At 37.7% G+C, this 20,344-nt stretch overlaps 1 protein-coding gene across 3 annotated transcripts in view; it reads left to right on the top strand.

The window, feature by feature from the left end:
- Positions 1 to 20,344, top strand: part of CKAP5 (cytoskeleton associated protein 5) — a 55,956-nt gene that overhangs the window by 15,568 nt on the left and 20,044 nt on the right. For all 3 annotated transcript variants that reach the window (XM_027641945.1, XM_027641943.1, XM_027641944.1), the window contains exons 5-24: positions 1,721 to 1,892; positions 2,778 to 2,910; positions 3,196 to 3,299; positions 3,671 to 3,784; positions 4,021 to 4,125; positions 6,692 to 6,781; positions 6,879 to 7,043; positions 7,818 to 7,946; positions 8,767 to 8,949; positions 9,886 to 9,999; positions 11,239 to 11,349; positions 12,562 to 12,654; positions 13,175 to 13,360; positions 15,005 to 15,099; positions 16,338 to 16,395; positions 16,479 to 16,604; positions 16,937 to 17,073; positions 17,232 to 17,406; positions 17,955 to 18,068; positions 20,046 to 20,174. In XM_027641945.1, the coding sequence (XP_027497746.1) occupies positions 1,721 to 1,892; positions 2,778 to 2,910; positions 3,196 to 3,299; positions 3,671 to 3,784; positions 4,021 to 4,125; positions 6,692 to 6,781; positions 6,879 to 7,043; positions 7,818 to 7,946; positions 8,767 to 8,949; positions 9,886 to 9,999; positions 11,239 to 11,349; positions 12,562 to 12,654; positions 13,175 to 13,360; positions 15,005 to 15,099; positions 16,338 to 16,395; positions 16,479 to 16,604; positions 16,937 to 17,073; positions 17,232 to 17,406; positions 17,955 to 18,068; positions 20,046 to 20,174 (2,533 nt within the window). The remainder of the gene's footprint in view (positions 1 to 1,720; positions 1,893 to 2,777; positions 2,911 to 3,195; positions 3,300 to 3,670; positions 3,785 to 4,020; positions 4,126 to 6,691; positions 6,782 to 6,878; positions 7,044 to 7,817; positions 7,947 to 8,766; positions 8,950 to 9,885; positions 10,000 to 11,238; positions 11,350 to 12,561; positions 12,655 to 13,174; positions 13,361 to 15,004; positions 15,100 to 16,337; positions 16,396 to 16,478; positions 16,605 to 16,936; positions 17,074 to 17,231; positions 17,407 to 17,954; positions 18,069 to 20,045; positions 20,175 to 20,344) is intronic.

Below are 20,344 nucleotides of genomic sequence, written 5' to 3'. Positions count from 1 at the left end.
TAAAGGAAACAGATAATTTTGGAATTAATGGACAGAAAACCTTTCTGAGTAAAGTAACTCGTGTGATAACTGTATAATGTATATGGAGAGTGTCTTATGCTGTGTATGTTTTAGAGGACTTGCTGAGGCATATATATAGATAGTCCTTGTTAAACTGCTTCAGGCTTCTGTAAAAAGTCAAAAGCATTGTGCTTAGCACATTATCTGTGTTTCTGCTAAGTGAAACTACTGTCCCATATTTAAGAATATATTTTAGCTATTTTAAATTGCCTAATCTAGTGAAATGTCCTTTAACAGTGCAGTGTAATTAGAAACCTGCATAACCATCCTCAGTATCTTTCAGCTACTCAGTCCTATAAAATGTGCTGCATCTGCTTTTTTTCTTATGTGCAGTATTTTATTATCTTTGATGTTAAGATCAAATTCTTTCATAGAGCCCTGTGGGCTTAAACTTCATCTGTTTCTGAACTGTGTTGCTACCTGAATTTGTCTTGTGCTTTGGGAGCCTTTCTACATTGATAACAAAATTTGTCTATGTTGTACCTAGGTAGGTAACTTGAATGCAGAACTACTTTAGCTTCTGATGTTTTCTATCTTGTGCTAAGGTTTCTCTTCTTTCTTGTATTGTTATATAAATTAGCTTATATGAATTAGCTAAGAGTAGGTTTGTATAGGCACTCTTCCCAGTATGCTCTCTTTTTGAGTCATGATACAAAAATAAAAAACTTGGGCATCATATTCTGCATTTAAATTGTGTTCCTTCCAAGATCTCTCTTAAAGGTTTTAATACTTAATATTTTTCAAACTGGGCATGGCTATAAAATGATAGACACTAGAATTTCTAGAAAGTAAGATATGAGTTTTAGTTCTTGAGCAGCCTTTTTTACTAGCTTTTTTGTGTGGAACTTAACTGGAGGGAAACATAAGAGAAAGTGTGCTTAGTAGAAAGGTTACTTCAGCATTCTGAAGAGGAAATGATTCTGAATCAAAACAATTTATTGCTTTTGAGGTGATTTATATATGATGCCTTAATAACTATAGCAGTTAACTTTACCATGAGTTTGAAAAGAAAGTTCTTGTGTTCTCATTCATCAGTGACTGAAAGAGAAAGTTTTGTATATTAAGTTCAACAACATGTAGAATCTGCTGACAAGGAAGGGTGGTTGGCTGGGGAAACTTGTTTTATGAGTCCTTCCAGTGGCATGTATTTCAACACGTATGTCTTCTGTGAAGATGACCCAAGCTCCCTATAATTATCTAGTCCAACAAGTGGAAAAGTGACTAATGCTTTTACTGCAGTTTGCCTCCAAGGATAGACAAAGGAGATTCTGTTCTGATTTTAAAAAAGTAGGTCAGACAAATTTTTGTCTAAGGACAGCTTCTTTCTTTTTCTTTTTTCTCCACTCCCTTGCCCCTGTCAAGGGGGCACATCTAAGCACCAGTTTGGATTAAGTACTTTGAAGTAATTTTAGAACTGGTTTTGTAATTCCAAGATAGGTGTGGAGGGTAATTTTGATGGGGCAAGTATTCTTTAAATTTTACAGTAGCTCAGTAGCATCACAAAATAATATCTATAATAATGATTTGAGAAATTACACAATCCCTAAATGTGCACTGGAAGACGTTCATAGATTGTTTCTTTAAAAATGAGTTATTATTTGTGAATTGCTCCCTGGTTTCTACCTGGACACTGATGCTATTCCATGTGTTTAACTTACAGTGAATTTGGTTCAAAAATAATTTCACTGAAGCCAATCATCAAAGTATTGCCAAAACTTTTTGAATCTCGGGAAAAGGCTGTTCGAGATGAAGCCAAACTCCTTGCTGTGGAGATCTACCGTTGGATAAGGGATGCTTTGAGACCTCCATTGCAGAACATAAATTCTGTTCAGGTAGGCAGAAAGTTGTTCTGTATCCAAACGTTTGATAGAACACTTCCATGCTCACCCTCCCTGATTCTGTAGTGTTGGACCTTGTTAAAACTGGAATATATTTTTTAGCTTCCTGTAACTTTACCCAAAATGTTAGTCACTCTTTGTAAGGCAATTGTAACAATGTTTTGTTGCTCTGAGCATCCTATTGAATCTGAGGAGTGGAATTGAGTAGTAGAATGGTTGCCCTATAAAAGACCCCTGCACTGAAAGTCTTTAGGTCAACCATTTTCATTCTTGGTTTTCTTTTTTTACCGAAGTTTTTTTCTCTGTGCATCCCTTCATACTTGTTGTGATGGTGTTCAGGGTGTGACTGTTCCATTTCAGGAAGTGGCACTGCATTATGATAGAACATTCCATTGTTTTAAAACTTTATAAATTATGCATCCTTCCCTCCTACCCACTTCAGTTAATAGTGTTCAGGTGGAAAACAGTAGCTTGCTTTAAAAATTCATGGTTATAAAAACCTACACTGTTTCTCAAAAGTAACTGAGCATGTTTGTTTCATCTTAGTTTTAGTGTGTAATAATAGCATGGCCGTACTGGAGATCTTCCTTCATGCTCAGCCATTTTTATTTCAAAGCCTCCACAGAGGGACCACACCATTCTGAGCGTTCTAGAATTGGTTCCTAGGTAAAGGTTTTGCATTGATAGTATTCTGTTCTGTGGTTATACTTAGACAAAAATCTTCTGAACAGTGAATGTGAAGTTACTCCTTTAATGGCAAAAAAAGAACTTAAAGGTAGTGCTGTCTTGGCTTGGAGATGGGGAAAAATGTAATGAGTTGCTTGTGTTCGAGTATGTGCATAATGTCTCCAATATGATGATTCTTTTCCCTTTCGGCAGCTAAAAGAACTGGAAGAAGAGTGGATCAAAGTGTCATCAGCTGTTCCTAGGCAGACCAGGTTCCTACGTTCCCAACAGGAGCTGAAGGCAAAATTTGAGCAGCAGCAGGCAGTTGGAGGGGATGCAGATGGAGGTAAACTGTTTAATCTCTGAACTCCATTGAAAAGTATATTACTGGTGTACAGATTGTGAAGGAATGTCTTAAATTGTAAAGGAGCTTTTACTCAGACTGGTGCAAAACATACAGGGTGCACTACACAAGACATGTCTGGGACAGAAGCTTGATATGAAATAATATCTGTCCTTTAAAATAGCAAAATCACAACTGCTGACAGCACTTTCTGAACAATGAGCCTTAGGTGGTGCTCTAGTCAAAATTTTGTGTTGCTCTGCTTATACTTTTCTCTCCTGGTTGCAGGAGGTGATGATGAGGAAGAGACGGTACCACAAGTAGATGCATATGAGTTGCTTGAAGCTGTAGAAATTCTTTCCAAGCTTCCCAAAGACTTCTATGAGAAAATAGTAAGCATAAACCTAAATACTACCTGTTAATTCTGTGACATGGAACTGATGAGTCTTAAGACTTACAGACATTCTGCAATGTATGCTTTAGTGCTGCATGGGTAATAACAAGCTAGTGTAAGTGAAATATACACTCATAAATGAGTCTCACAATTGAGTTTAGCAGCAAGAAAGAAGTAATTTTAAGGAGCTGAGATGTGTCCTGGGAAAGGACTGGAATTTGTATTTCATTGCAATTGCTGATGTTGAACTGCAGGGAGATCTTGGTTTTCTCAGGATGGAATTAAAATCTTTAATCTGTGGTTTGGGGCAAGTATGCTTCTCTAGAACTGTTTACATTTATAGGTTAATGTAAATTATTTGCTCTACAGGAAGCAAAAAAGTGGCAAGAAAGGAAAGAAGCTCTAGAGGCTGTTGAACTATTAGTGAAAAATCCCAAGTTGGAATCAGGAGACTATGCAGACTTGGTCAAAGTTCTCAAAAAGGTAATAAATAAAACCCGGAGTGCTCATATATATATTAATATTTTTTGTAATTAATTTGTATTATAGTTTAAAAGTTACAGTTGAGGCAGTACTCCCGAGTAGAAAATTATTAGCTGGAATAGTGGTGGAAATAACCCAATCTGTGGCCCACCAGCTATGTGGAGAAATTCTTCCATGTCTCTAAAACTTGGGTTTTCAGTTTTTAACATTGTTTGTTTGGGTTTTTTTCTGTTCAGGTTGTTGGAAAGGATACAAATGTTATGTTAGTAGCTTTGGCTGCCAAATGCCTTGCTGGACTAGCTACTGGCCTCCGAAAGAAATTTGGACAGTATGCAGGGCATGTAAGTAAGAGTATGTACTTTTTTCTGATTTTATTGATGCTGGACACCTTTTTTCTTTTGGTACTTTCAAAGGTATTCTTTATACAATTATGAATGCTTACCTACCCCTTAAAGGAGCAAACACTGAAATACCTGCCAAGGTCTTTGTGGCTTAAGTTTGAAAGGACCTTCTTTATTCATATCCAGCAACATGAAGTTTTCTATTGCAATATAAATCTTCTGTACTAAGAAAACTGAATTATTCTGCCATGAAATGAACTTTATTTACTTTACTTCATCCTCGAGATACACCCACAGAAATGCATTTTTAGACCTCAGTGGAAAAAATAGCTTCTGAATCAGAGTTCTACTTAGCAGCTCTGTGGTCTATGTTTTATGTTGGTTAGATTTTTTTGAATGCTGGGGGAGGTAGGTGGTAGGTGTTTTGTTTCTTTGTTGTCTGTTTTTTGTTTGGTTTTTGGGTTTGGGTTTTTGTTGGTTTTTTTTGTTTGGTGTTTAGGATTTTTTTTTGTCTGCTTCTGAGATTTTTGGTACCAAAATGTTCTGGTCATCTAACGTAGTGCTCTTTGTTCTCCTTTGCTGCTCATCTCTTACCAACAGCTAATATCAGGGAATACAGGAAAGCTTACAAACGAAGGGAGCTTTTATAAGTTGCAGTTCTCACTTGTTTCTCAAGTCTCTGTTACTGTGTTCTTTAAGCTGCTCAATCAAATTTTTCATGTGATAAGCAAGAGTGATGGAGTTAAGAGCTTAGAGACAGAGAGAACTGATGTGCCTGGCTGCTGGTAGTGTTGTATTTGAATTGGGAAGTTACTGAATTTCACTGCTTCAGAAACATCCAAGTCTCCTGAACTCTGAACAACAGTTTAGACCCTCTTTGTGATTCCGAAAGCTGTCTGTAGTTGTAAGAAGCATTCTCTACATCTGTTTACACTTGATTTCTAATGGTTAATCCTCATAGCTACAGAGTTAGTATTGAAAAAAACCAAGCTTCTAAAATAAGGGTGTCGCTCTGTGGTTGCCAAGCAAATGGCACTGAGAAGATGACTTTGTCAGTACTGTAATGGCAACTATGAAGTGCATGATCTCAGTACTCATTTGGAGTTGACTTTGTTTGCTGGATTTATTTACTTGTGAGGAAGATGTAGGCTTCTTCTGAGAGTGGGCCTCAAAGTGTTATAAAACAGAATTGTTGCTACAATTGTGGGATTATTATGAACTGTATTAGTTAAATATAGGACTGTAAGGGTAGTCTGAAGTCTACGCTCAAACAAGAGATGAAATCATGAATAGAATCATACTGCTCACTGTAATTGAGTGCCTCAGCTTCACCTCTGACTGCATTTGTAGCCCTGGACTGGCTTTTCTTCCCTTCCTCTCACACAGGACACAGCTTCTAAGTACTCATTCTGGCTGTCCGCATTTTCTAAAATAGAGGCTTAATGATTTTAAATATCTCCTTTTTTTTACTTTATTCTCTGTAGGGTTTAGGGGTGTCTAGCATCTGCAATAGCAAGTATAAGGGCCTTTACAGTGCTATCTGTGTTAACTGAAGGTTTTTTTGAGTGCTGAAGTCTCTGAACAGGGAATTTGGAAGCTGCAGCCCAAGAAAGTATACCACCTGAGCTTAGTCACTGTGTGTTACAGGGGGTTGAGATCACATAGTTGGCTTCTGAGGAGAAAGCAAATCTATTTTGTGTTATGCAAGAGCTTATAACTTCTGTAAGGCACCCAACTGCTTCCAAGCTATGAACTGTGTTGTATTTATGAAAATCTTGAAAATAGCCTGCCTTCCACAGTTAAGATATGCGTGCTTCTGGCTCATGACAGAAGTTCTTACTGTTATGGAGACCATACTTAAATGGACCTGCTCATATTACTGGCAAACGAGAACGTCTGCTGAATAGTTATTTTTATTTTTTTTTCTCCTTGAATATTTTATTTGTTTTTCAACAGTGACTGACTGAGCACCTACATTAGGTAGAAATTGCTGTCAAATTCCAGTATGTCATAGTTTAGTGTCAGGTGTGCTTTTTCAAGGTGATAGGTATGAAAAGTATTTCTGCAGAGGATTCGCTTTGCTTTAGAATCATGGTCTTGTCAGCTATGGGTCAGATGAGGACTTCTCAATGAACCATGCTTAGGGCTGTCAGAAAGCTGGGAAAGAGAGGACAGGTTATGCCTTTTTGGATTCTTATAGTAAAAGAGCACAGTACTTCTGTGTTGTGAAATTGTTTATTTCCATTCTGTTGCTCTGTATTCCAGACCAGTAGAGCTAGAGCATTGATCTGTAATTATATGGACTTGTATGTCCACCTTCTGTTTAGTTGTACTATGAAATTTTTAACAAAATCTTTATCTGTTAGTAGTGACTAGAGTGAATTTAGTATTGGAGATCCACTAGAATAAACTAGTTCATTCTGCTGTTGTGTACCCCTGGAGGGAGACAGCAGTGATGTTTGAATTACTGGCTTCTCTGCAAAGTACCAGGGAGCAGACTCTCAGGCTTTGCAGTTATATTAGTGAAGAGGGGGTTGATGTTTTTGTTTGTTTCCCTTCTCCATAGGTTGTTCCAACAATCCTGGAGAAATTTAAAGAGAAGAAACCTCAGGTAGTGCAGGCACTTCAGGAGGCCATTGATGCAATCTTTCTTACAGTAAGTAAGAGTGGAAATTTTCCGGTTGTCTGAGAACTGGTCTCTGATTTGCTGTTCTCTTTACTGAAACTAATGGCTTGTTTATTCAACATTGTAGACCACACTGCAGAACCTAAGTGAAGATATTTTGGCAGTCATGGACAACAAAAACCCAACAATTAAGCAACAAACATCCCTTTTCATTGCAAGAAGCTTCCGACACTGCACACCTTCTACTCTACCAAAAAGCCTGTTAAAACCTTTCTGTGCTGCACTTCTCAAGGTAAGGCAGGAAGAGTTGATTCTTCTTTTATTGACTTGAGCGCTGTTGTTCTGAAGCATTGGATTGTTCTGGGATAAGGACCCTTCTGGTAGTGCAAGGAGTAGTGCTACGTAATCCTCAGAGTCAGTTTTGACTGATGTCAAACTTGAAGGTGGCTGTCAGTCAAGGGAACAATTTAATTTCCCTTTTCTTACCTTTTCTGAAGCTGTAGACTCACTAAGTTTGTAATAGGTTAAGACAGTGATTTGCAACTATTAAACTTCCAGACACTTGCTTCTTGCAGACATTTCTAACAAGTTTTTATTGGAATGCTTCATTTACCACTTACTGTGAGTAAAAGAACCATTGATTCGTACACAGCATTGTAAATGCATTGACACTGGAGCATTTACCAATGTAAATGATAATGATACATACTTTTTTCTTATTGCACAATAGTCCTTTCCTTGTTATGGGAGATTTCCGTGGCTTAAAAAATGGAGATTAGAACAAGGCTGCAGAGCTTTTAACTCCTTGTGAACTTTCATGGTGTTTCAGTATCAAAGCATGAATGTTTAACCTCTTCTTGTGTGAAAGGCCCAAAGATGGGAACATGACTGTATCTTAGAAACTGTAGACTTGGTCAGTACCTAGGAAAACCTTTTTCTTTCTGCAGTGGAGTGTTAAGGATTACTCTGTAGTAGATGTAGATTTTAAAAAAGGGGAGGGGATTTATGTAGAAGATATTTAGGTATGAACTGCAAGTCACATGACACAAGTTGTCTTTCTCTGAAGCATATCAATGATTCTGCTCCTGAAGTAAGAGATGCTGGATTTGAAGCATTAGGCACTGCCTTGAAGGTGGCTGGAGAAAAAGCTGTGAATCCTTTTCTAGCAGATGTAGACAAACTAAAGCTTGATCGGGTGAGTGTTGTAAAAAAGGCTCCATATTTATCCATTTAAGATGCATCTTAGGCTAGAGAAGATGAAAGAGGATGCTTTAGCCTAGTGACTTCTAACAAAGATTTTTTTAAAATTTGTTTTTTACTTAAATACTACTGGTGTTGAATGGAATCTGAAAATCTTATTTCTTCTAGGTTATCAAGCTTTTTACTTCTCCTTAAAATGCACTAATACTCGTAACATTGCACCTTATCATTCTTATGTTAATTATGTTAAGTATCTGTTTGTTTTCAAGGCTGTTTTATCTATGAGTGGGTTGTTAGATTTGATTGTGGTTTTGGTTGGTTGTATGTGGGGCTTTGTTTTTGAACACTTTGTTGCCTGAAACAAGGTTTTAGGTCACAATCATATTACTAGACAGGATTTGGTATTAAAGACTTACTTTCCAACAACTTTGTTGCTGGAACTTTTGCATAAACTGACAGGTGTCTGACAGGTGACTGAATGAAGATTTTGTAATTTAAGGTGCTAAAAATTAGCCTTCAGAGTATCTCTAAATATCAGTAGGATGTCAATACTCTCTCTGTGTAGAAATGCACTTCATTTTGAACTAGGAAAATTATTCTGGCAATACAGTCATGGCTAATGCCATTGACTGGTTAACCTTGCTATTGTAAGGAATACAGGATAACAATTTTGTGAAGTAAACGACTTGAACTTTTCACATTTTTTCCAGAGTAGTCAAGTTTGAAACACTGCTGGTGAAGGGACACTGTACATCCAATTGTCTTAGCTAAATAGCTTCTCACCCCTCCCCTTCTCTTTTCTTGCTGCTTGGCAGATTAAAGAGTGTGCTGAGAAGGTAGAACTGGTTTATGGTAAAAAGACAGGAGGAGCTGCTGAGAAAAGAGAAGGCAAGCCTGTTGCTGGAAAGACTGCTGCTCTTCCAGGGCCTGGGGCAGATAAAGAAACAAAAGATGCAGCAACTAAAGCAGGACCACTGAAAAAAGCATCCACTGTGAAGGTAGGAGATTGTCTGTGGTTGCATTAAATAGTTACTGTAGGTCGAAGGTGACTGTTGAACATCCCCTTCTGCTGAAGTATCGCTGTCCTTTTGCAGGAGTAGGTGAGCCTATCAGCAAAAATAATTTGGGACTTTCTGAGAATGTACTTGATGAAATGTCAGTTTTTAATGATACAAACTGTATTGTCACTTATGTCTTAATACCAGGTTTTGATTTTGAAATGGTGATAAACCACTGGAGGCATTCAGAGGAGCCTCAGATGTTGGAACATTGATGTGCTCTCTGGTGATATAGTAATACTTAGCTGAAGTCAACATCTCTTCTTGTAACTAGCAAGGTTACTAATTAAGTATTGAGTATTCTCTTCAACAACATTTTTAGTTTGTTCCTTTGTTTATTTTTAAATAATTTGATCCATTAGCCTATATTTCTTTAAAATTATTCTTTGGATTTTAAAAATTGACTTAAGTAGCACCATAGGTGGTCTTTGTAATATGCTACTTAGTTCTCCATGTGGGTTCCCCGGAAGTGACTAGTGGAATAAATCATGTTTTTTGAAATCTATTGATACTCTGGCAACCTGGGAAAGAGAACCAGTTACAAGTTTATATTCTCCTATGGATACTGATTAGATATTATAGATAAATTAATTATTTTCTGGCCCTCACAAATACATACATCCTTTCCCATTTCATCCTTCATTGTTTTGTGTGTCCCTGTTTTTACTGTATGTGTTTCCTAAAACCTATAGTCTGAAAGCAACATTAAATTAAATAAGCTTTAGCAGAAAGCTATTTTGACTGTGGCTGTTATGCTACCAAAGAGGTACGTATTTTCTTGACATTAAAATATATGTGTGGAAAAACAGCAGTTCTTTTTGATGGTCAAACTAGAGACATGTTTGATCTTGGCTAATTTATCCATTATCTTTCTAGTCTGGGGTCCCACCCAAGAAAGGCAAACCAGCTACAGCTGCAGGTGCAGGAGGTGCTGGGGCTAAAGGCAAGAAGGGTCCTGAGACCAAAGAAATATTTGAGTCAGAGCTATCTGTGAGTATTCTGCTGTTCTCTGAAATATGAAGTCCTCTGTGATTACAGTTTTGGTAATCAGTTCTACAGCTACTATAAAATTTTTCACTGAAGTTGGAGAGGGGGAGAGTTTGGTGGTGGTGGGTTTTTTGTTTCGCTTTGGGAATTTTTTGTTAGGAGAAGGGAAAGCGATATGGATAAATTCATAATTGGTGAAATGGATCTTTGGTAAATACAGTTGTTCTTCAGGCTGTTGTTGGTACCATGCCATTTAAAACAGTAAGCAGTAAATCATGCTAATATAACAGGATATATCATTGTCCCTGAACTAGGAAAAAAATGAAAAAAGTAATGATATTACTACTTCATATGTAATTTAGGACTCATGATTTGCTGAAGGTGTTTGGTATTAAAAGCCTGAGAATACATTCTTCTGGAATTTACATTAAAATCTGAAGTGAAATACAGTAATAATTAAATGAACTAATGCAAGTCTGTTCTGGACTGTTCATATTACATTTCAAGTTACATTTCAAGAAAATGACTGAATTCTCCATGTTAGTTGAGCATTTACCTACCTTCTTGGTAGGGAACGAGGTAAGCTAAGGTATCTGTAGGTCAAACAGTAACAGAAAAAGCTATTAAAGCTCTGCTAGATGTATCTGCAAGTTTTTTGCACTGTGAGTTATGCTTAGAGTGTTGTTTAGAATAAATAATTTCCATTATGTGTCCAGGTTATATTACTAGTTATGCAGTGGACAAAAAGTATACAGTTCCTGAAGGTGATACAGACACCAGTGAAACAAGGGAAGTTATTTAGTAATAAAAACTTTAATTTTCCATTTTCCTAAAATGGAGGCAGATGATGTCTTTTTCCCATCCACTCTCGTCAGCTACTGATTCATTACTGTCAGTGTTTATTCAGACTTGATACAGAATTATCTTGCAGATTTTAGGTTACCTCTGCTTGATTCTGTAACTAAATAATGGGTAATCCAGATTATTTTTGACTGTGTGCACAATTTATCATCCTTTTCAGGGATTACCTTTCTCTTGCAGTACGATTTAGCACCTTCCTAAACCCATAAGGCCCCTAAACTGTAAGCCATACAAAATCTTTCAACCTACAACAGAACCATTTTCATATTTTGTAAATGCACTACAGTACAAGGGTCATTCCAGTATATCACCTGTCCTTAAGGCTGCTGCCCTCCTGAAGGGATACAGTGGGGTGTTAACCTTGTTCTGATCTGTCTGCAGATGGAAGTTTGTGAAGAGAAAGCTGCTGCTGTCCTTCCAGCTTCTTGTATCCAGCAGTTGGACAGTGGTAACTGGAAAGAGAGGCTTGCCTGCATGGAGGAGTTTCAGAAGGTAAATATGTAACAGTTGGTAAGAAGAGAGACAAGTAGGAAAAGCAAAAGCGAGTAATAATTTCTTCAGCTCTTTAGGCCTGGTAACTCTCCTGAAAGACATGCTAGTAGTAGTGGTATGTCAGCACTTCACATGGATTAAGCAATACTCGAAAAAACCAAGTGCCTTATTATGGTTTAAGTTCCATAACAAGAGTGGAGTGAGTATTTTGGGTTGGTGTAGATAGTTACACTTTAGTCAAAAATACTTGTATTTTGATTCTTAGAGGTCTTTTTAAAACTCCAAATAATTCTAAAGCTCGATCTCAAAGATAGCTAGGTTTAAACAAAAGGTTTTGCAATGAATAGGCTAAATCTGTTGCAAATAAGTTCCTGATTTTTGCATGTTAGGCAGCAATTGATTATAATAAAAATTTCAACTGGTAAATAGTTCATGTTTGGAGCCTTATACAATCTAACAATCTTCACAGTGGTGGAGAGTGCTTCATGTAGTCACAAATGAAAAAAGCATTACATCTCACTCAAATGGTATCCATCAGAAGACCTTTGAGAGTTCAGATTCAAAAAGGCTTTGACTGTAGATGTACAAGTAGTTCATAGCATTACACCATTACAGTTGTGACTGAATGTTAATATTGTAGTAGAAAAAGTGGCTAACTTCAGTTAGGAAATGGTGACTGGCTGCAACAAAATGCTGCTGCAGAAGCCAGTTTTATTCAAATGTAAAGATATAGCAGTTTCAGTTGAATGAATAAGCCTAACAACAAGTAGAAAACAGTAATTTAGATTACATTCAGGCTGAATCTCTGCTTTGTAGTCAGCATTCCAATGTGAAAGGTGCACAATATATTTAATCTTAAAAAACAAAAATAGCTTTTTAAGGGATGAATGGGTTGTTTGAGGGTTTTTGTTTGTTTTTAGTTAAGTGTTAAATTCTTAGGGCTGGAATGACCAATAGTGGTCTTTAAGGACATTTGTTAAAGAACATATAAAGTGTAGTGATGCAAATGCTATAGTTTAAATGTTGGCTCAGTCCCTGTAAATGGGCTCCTTGTAAAAGTGGGTCTTGTAGTAAGGTTCTTGAGATAAATTCTTATGCTGAGAATTTCTGCAACTTAATTCAGTATTAAAATATTTAGAGGACAGTCGAGAACTTCTGTTTGAGTTTTGTATAATTTTTGACCCACTGGCTAACTTAATGTTTATCTGTTAGGCTGTTGAGCTTATGGAGAGAAGTGAAATGCCTTGCCAAGCTCTGGTAAGAATGCTGGCCAAGAAACCTGGTTGGAAGGAAACGAATTTTCAGGTAATACATTATCCTTCAGTAACCAACAGCTCATTTTTTTGTTACTTAACGTGAGCTGTTTTTCCAACTAAAAGGCTGTAGGTGCATATGTTGTTGGTGATAGTCATAGCATCATGGCCACAGTTCTATCTGTAGTCAGTGAGACATATAAACTCTGAAATTAAGTTTTATTTCTGCTGACAGTTGAGACTTGAATATCTTCAAACATTCTCTGGATGTATGTACATACATGTGTGTGAATTTACATGTGTGTATATATATAAGTTCTAAAAGTAGATAACGGCTGCCAACTGTTATTGTGTATATATAAATATAACAATATGCATTTGCATGTGCACAAAAATTTTTGTGCATAATCACACAAAAACAAATATGTGTGCGTATAAAATGTCTGTATACATTTGCGTTTATCCCCAAATACATCTAATTTTTATATGTAGCTATAGGTAGATAGAATAAAAAAATCACTCTAAAATACACAAAGACATGAGTAACTTTCTTGCTGTTGTGGACATTCCAGGTGATGCAAATGAAACTGCATATAGTTGCATTGATTGCACAAAAAGGAAACTTCTCCAAAACTTCAGCACAGGTTGTGCTGGATGGTCTTGTAGACAAAGTTGGCGATGTGAAATGTGGGAGTAATGCAAAAGAAGCCATGACAGCAATAGCAGAAGCATGTCAGTTGCCATGGACTGCTGAGCAGGTGAGTGAGCAGTGTCCTTTCCATCTGAGGAGTAAATCCTAAATCTTTGATTTTTCTTTGTTGCTTGAAAGTTATTTGTTTGCGAGAGAGCTTGTGAGGTAGAAAAAGGTGTGTTACTCCAAAAGCAGAAACAGAATCATAGAATGGTTTGAGTTGGAAGGGACCTTAAAGGTCATTTAGGTCCATACTCCCCTGCCATGGGCAATGACACCTTCCACTAGACCAGGTTGCTCAAAGCCCTATCCAACCTGGCCTTGAACATTTCCAGGAATGGGGCATTCACAATTTCCCTTTCAGTTTAAAGCTGTTCCCCTTTGTCCTATCAATACATGCTCTTGTCAAGAATTTTCTTGTAGTCCCCCTTCAAGTTCTGAAAGGCTGCAAATAAGATCGCCCTGGAGCCTTTTCTTCTTCAGGCTGAACTATTCCAATTCTGTCAGTGTTTCCTCATAGGAGAGGTGCTCCATCCTTCTAATCACCTTGGTGGCTCTTCTCTGGAGTTGCTTCATCAAATCTGTGTCCTTCCTGTGCTGGGGACCCCAGAGCTGGATGCAGTGCTCCAGGTGGGGTCTCAGAAGACCAGCGTAGAAGGGAAGAATAACTTCCCTTGACCTGCTGACCACGCTGCTTTTGAGGCAGCCCAGGACATGACTGGCTTTCTGGGATGAATGTGCACATTGCCAGTTCATGTCTAGCCTCTTGTCCACCAACACCTCCAGGTCTTCTTTGTCAGGGTTGCATTCTCACTCTTTCTCTCCCCCTCAGCTGCTACTGATAGCAGGGGTTGCCCTGACCCAGGTGCAGCATCTTGCACTTGGCTTTGTTGAACCTCATGAGGTTCCTATGGACCCACTTCTTGAGCTTGTCCAGGTCCCTCTGGTGGCATCCCATCTTTAAGGCATGTTGATTGCACCACACAACATGGTTCATCTCAAACTTGCTGTGGGTGCACTCAATCCCTTTGTGTTGTTGATGTAGCCATTAAGTAGCATTGGTCCTGGTACAGACCCCCTGAGGGACACCACTGGTCACTGGATTCCATCAGGACCCTGAGCCATTGGCCACTACCCTATGGATGCAACTGTTCAACCAATTCCTTATCCACAACAGTCCACTCATCAAATCCATCTCTGCAATTTAGCAGTGTGTTGTGGGGGATCATGTCAAAGGCCTTACAGAAGTTCAGATAGATGGCATCTGTAACTCCACTGATGTAGTCACTCCAGCATAGAAGGCCTTCTAAGGTGGTTGGTCAGGCAGGACTTGCTCTTGGTGAAGCTGTGCTGGCCGTCTCAGTCACCTCCTTGTCCTCCATGTGCCTCAGCACACATCTAGGAGGATGTGTTCCATGATCTTCCAACATCAGTAATAATGAGTAATTCACCAGTATCTCTTTTGATTCTGCCAGAGAAGTCTGTAATAAAGGTGTCTCTGGCTGCCTTTAAGTATGTCAGGAACTTGTGGTTCACTTCAGTTCCAATTGTTTTCTACTACAGCGATACAATTGCTTTTTCTTCCTATGTTAGTCCAGCCTTTTCTGTTCACTTGCAGTGCTCTGTGTTTTTTGCAGCTGTCTTTTTTATTACAATGCTTTGTCATCTGGTTTGTCAGTGAAAATTTATACCTAACTCTTTTCTGTTCCAGGTTGTGGCTATGGCTTTTTCTCAGAAGAATCCTAAAAACCAGTCAGAAACTTTGAACTGGCTTTCAAATGCAATTAAAGAGTTTGGCTTTTCTGGGTAAGTCTTTTAAGTAAATTGCTAAGAGACACTCCAATGAAAATATTTGTAATCTAGGACTAAGATTCTCTTCATCTGAACTCTTGTTCCTTAAACTCTGATGCCACCCATCAGGTGCTCTTCTATCTCTAATTGTGTAAATGAAAGTATCTGACATTATTAGTGGAATGGGATGTGATTACATTACAAGATCACTTGACCTTCTCTGAGGAGCATTTTTCTTAAACTTAAGGTGCTGTAGGTGTGGGCTGGGCAAGGAGCTGTAGCACTGCATTTCTGTTATGCTGCTTGGATACACACCTGTACCCAGGTGGTTCACTATGTTTTATACTTTAAAAAAAAAACCCAAAACCAAATCTGACAGCTACAGAAGAGTGCTTATTACTCTCCAGGGAGACATTTTGATGCTGATAACAGGATGAAGATTTAGCCAACACAATAGCAGTTATGTCTGCCTCTATGAGGGTAAGAAATGGGTTCTCCATCAGAACCAGGGATAGTATTCTTAAATTTTTGTTGGTCTCTTAACTGAATGTGATCAAGCATACCTAATACAGTGTACTGTTGAGAAGAAAATTTCTAAGTAGTGAAGACTTCAAGTATCAATTTGACTAATTGGGCAGTTACAATGCCTGTCTTAAGGTATTTTGCAGCTATTAAGTGGATAAGTCTGGAAAGTAAACTCTTTTCTTTGGCAAAGTCCCCAAAAAGTATGTATTTACAGCAGGGTAACCTGTGTGTAGATATGCTACTAGAACAACACTGAGGCTACACAGATGGTATAGAAGGTTCAGAAATGTAAACCTTCCTTTTTTTCTCCTGCAAATTTATTTTTGATATTCTTGCCTTTTTCTGGAAGATCCTGAGCCTGACTAACAAAACAAAAAAACCCCCCACAATAACAGTAAACCCCTTTATTATGTAGCCATGTTTCAGGTGCTTAAAATTATTCTAAATTCTTTCATCAATATTTCAGTCCTAGCAGTTATGTAGCAGGTGATGTAATTTAAGGAACTTTCCAGCTGTAATAATAGTTGTAATAATACTTATATAAATAGCTACTATCTACACTATACCTGTGATGATATTTTATAGGTGCAAATATCTTCTTCACATAAGCAAGTAGTATAAATCTGTCTCCAGGTATTTTTTTTTCTTTAATGTGTTGTGATGATTTTATTTGTTGTTGGTGTTTCCTGTGTTACATTTTGTTTATGGCAGCAATCTTTCTCCCACAGACTGAATGTCAAAGCTTTCATCAGTAACGTGAAGACAGCTCTTGCTGCAACTAACCCAGTGAGTAAATTTAGAATATTAATCCTGAATTATTATCAGTCCTTAAACTGAAGACTTGAGTGTTTTTGTCCTTTTTCTGGCAGGCTGTGAGGACTTCTGCCATTACGTTGCTGGGAGTTATGTATCTTTATGTGGGACCTCCTCTGCGAATGTTTTTTGAGGATGAGAAGCCAGCCCTTCTCTCCCAGATAGATGCAGAATTTGAAAAGGTATGAAGTGTAGCTCTCTTACTAGCAAGTATCCTTAAAACTACTTTAAGACTTCAGTAGCTGAAATCTGTAGGAATATTATGGTCTAACCCGTGTTTTTGTAAGTGAACCAGATTTTTTAAGGCAGTGCATGAAAGCTACATGTCATTATGTCAATAGTCACATTTTTTTTCACTACAAACTTCAGAAGTTCCTGGTTTTGTTTGAATAGCATAATGTTTTAGAAGTCTCTCTTCCTGAACCAGTGCATTTGTATCGTGCAAGGGGTTTTATTTTTAAGGTCAAATGAAAAATTGTAAAATAGCTGTTTCTGGTTTTTGCTTTGCTTGCAGATGCAAGGCCAGACAGCACCAACTCCAACTCGTGGCATTTCCAGGCACAGTGCAGGAGGTGGGGATGATGGTGAGGAAGAAGAACAAGAGGAAGTTGGGAATGATGTTGTGGATCTCTTGCCAAGAACAGATATTGGGTAGGTTTGGATTCTGCAGCCTGAAGACTTACTTTCACTGCAATTCAAAACTTTGTGTTTATAAACTTTGTAAGCAGAAATCTGTGATATTGAAGCACTCAAATACCAATAGATAGATACCTAAGAAAGTGGGCTTTTTACCTGTTTTTCTCCTGCAGTGATAAGATCACAGCTGAACTAGTGTCTAAGATTGGGGATAAAAACTGGAAGATCAGAAAGGAAGGTCTAGATGAAGTGACAAGCATATTAAATGAAGCAAAGTTCATACATCCAAACATAGGAGAACTTCCAGCTGCTCTGAAGAATCGTCTCAATGACTCCAATAAAATCTTGGTATGTTTTCCAAAATCCTGTTTCATCTGTTCCCAGCTTAGAACTTCAGTTATTTGATTTCTGAACCTTACTTAGTACTTGGTCTGTTACAATGTCATGAAATCAACAACTGGAAAACAGTGTATTGTATGTTTCTAGATCATATATTTGCCTATTTTTATAAATATTTGCCTTTCTTTTTATTTAAAAAAACCTGTCAAAAAAGGAAAATGTGTCTTTACTCTGAGTGTAATGTAAGCAAGTCTTCAAATAAGTTTGAGTAATTGCTTCACTTTTGACAGAAGTGAATTCTCTGTTGTTTAAAAATATTTTTAGTTGAAATTTAATTTACTCAGAATATGGAAGTATTTTTTATTTATTTTTGTGATGAATTTGAAGTCTGGAACAGGTGTCATTAAGCAGGCATTCTAAAGTAAAAATCTACTGTTTTAGTCAAGTCAAAAAAAAGGTAAAAACCAGCAGTGTTGCTTTTCCCCATATAACTTGGAGTTTTTGTAGACATGCTTGTAACACTGTTTTCTTTAAAACCTTTTTTTCTTTATGTGCAGGTGCAACAAACACTGAGCATTCTTCAGCAGCTAGCAACAGCAATGGGTCCCAATATCAAACAGCATGTGAAAAATTTGGGAATTCCTGTCATTACAGTCCTAGGAGATAGTAAGGTAGGACAGTCGTCAAGATCTCTTTGGCTTTTTGCGTATCTGATCTATGTCTGAAAGTAACTGTTGCTATTTAGGCTTGATTTTAAGAGGTGGATAGCAGTTTAAACTTTCTTTGGAAGCTTACACATTTTTTGAAAGGGTCTTGCCTGAATGACAGCATATTATCCAAATATGAATTTGTACCTGAATATATATTCTACTTGAGCTATGGTCTCCTCCTTGTAACTAAACCCAGTCAGTGTCATAATTTGGCTTTTAAATGAAACGTGGTGAGTGTATGCATATTTTCTAAGGCTGCAGATACACTGCCTTAGGCACTAAGCCAGTTTGCTTGGTAAAGGTGCTTTTAGTGTATCACTGTGAATCCCAGTATATGTTGTTATTGTCTTTTCACTGTGTAGGAGACCTGTAGGTACACACAGGACACTCACAACTGACACTGAAGCTTGTATAATGTCAGTGTCGAGCTTGTTAGGATGCTATGTCAAGATCAGAGCTAGGGCCATGGGAAAGAGCTAATTTGAAGTAGTGGAGGAAAGAGGTTTGGTAAGGTGCTGATGTCTTCGGTTCACGGGCAGTTATCAGAGGTGGCATGCTTCAGCTGTCTCTACTCTGAATGTGAGTAGGAAAAAGAACAGAAGCTGGATCTGCCTGTCCCAAACAGCAGAGGACTAGGACTGGTCCTAGGGCTGGATAAAAAAACTGGTCACATTGTTTTGTCTTTAAGAGTCTTCAAGAACTGAGATTTTATGTGACTGTTGAATTCTTCTTTTGTTCACCAGTTATCTTGAGGTAACATCAAACTCCGTTTGTAGAGTCATAGAATGGTTTAGATGGTCTGTAGGGTTACCTTCCAACCTAGTTCAACCCCACTGCTGTGGGCAGACACCTTCCACTAGACCAGCTTGCTCAAAGCTATGCCTGGTACTTCAGTTCAAAGTACATGGTTTAAGGATAAGACTAATTGTGATTAACTTAGTGTTGCTAAAATGAGTAATACCAATGTTACTTGTAAGAACTATAATGCTGACAGAAGATGGTATGTTCATTCGAACACTTTTACAGTAGTATTTTTTTAAGTACTGCAAGTGCAAGATTTAACTAGTTTATCAAAGTTATCCAGCTTTTGAGGTTGAGGATGGTCCTTTCTGCACCCTGCTTCAATATGCTTATAGTGGACACACTGAATAATTGAGGAAAGCCAACAGCTTGTAGTATGAGTGAAGACAAATGAAATTTGGGTGATGGGGAACCAAGGTCTTGCCAGAGAGGCTGATGAGCATCTGTTTATCTACAGCTCATGATTTGTTTCTTTTCCTCAATGAGACTGAAGATGGACCAACTTATTTGCAAGGATGCTCACTACTTATTTACATATATGCCTGAATGTTACCTCTACATTTAATATTGATTTATACTAAACATAAATGAATCTGTCACATTACCAGCTTTCCTCATAAATTCTGCCTGCAGTAGAAGATCATATTATAGAGTCATGTCTACACTGATAACATTTTAAAGAACTGTGATTGTTAGGTATTCCATCTGGCTTCTCATAACTTTACATAGTTCTTTCAAAAAAGGGTGCTGTTCTAAATTTTGCTTGAAAAAACCCTAAATATGGAAATTGGTAGGAGTTAGAGGGCTTTCCCTGTTCCTGACTTGACTTTTGCTCATGTGTGTCCTAAATAAGAGTGCCCTAATAGCAGGCTCCATAACCCACCTGCCTTGATTCATTGATGTGCTATGTGATAAATAAATATAATGTCTGATTTGGTAGTTACTGCAGCTGATACCATCACTAAACCAAATTCTTCCAAATCTTAGACTTCTCAAGCAGTGAATAAAAAAAGATATTTCAATGCCCATGATGTGAAAGCTTTTTCCTTTTATAGGAAGGATGATTGTTGCCTCTTGTGATGTAAACTTCTGACCCCTCTTTACGTTTATTCTTCTTAAATCTTGTTCTTGCTGCAGAATAATGTTCGTGCTGCTGCATTAGCAACTGTGAATGCCTGGGCTGAGCAAACTGGCATGAAAGAGTGGTTGGAAGGGGAAGACCTGTCTGAGGAGCTCAAAAAAGAAAATCCTTTCCTAAGACAAGAGGTAGGCTTCTGTCAAGTAAACTTCTTGTGTGTCTAATCAAAATAACCTTATGTTCTATGGACTGTTTATCTATGCAGACTGAAATGGCACAATGCTACAATTGTGTGAGAAAACAAGTAGGTGAGTCTCTGTACTGACATAAAATCGTTAAACCTCAAAAGGCTAATAAC

The sequence above is a fragment of the Corapipo altera genome, unplaced genomic scaffold, assembly GCF_003945725.1.
Source record: "Corapipo altera isolate COAL_440 unplaced genomic scaffold, ASM394572v1 23b, whole genome shotgun sequence".
NCBI classification, from domain to species: Eukaryota; Metazoa; Chordata; class Aves; order Passeriformes; family Pipridae; genus Corapipo; species Corapipo altera.
This window is presented reverse-complemented; position numbering and strand designations above follow the sequence as displayed.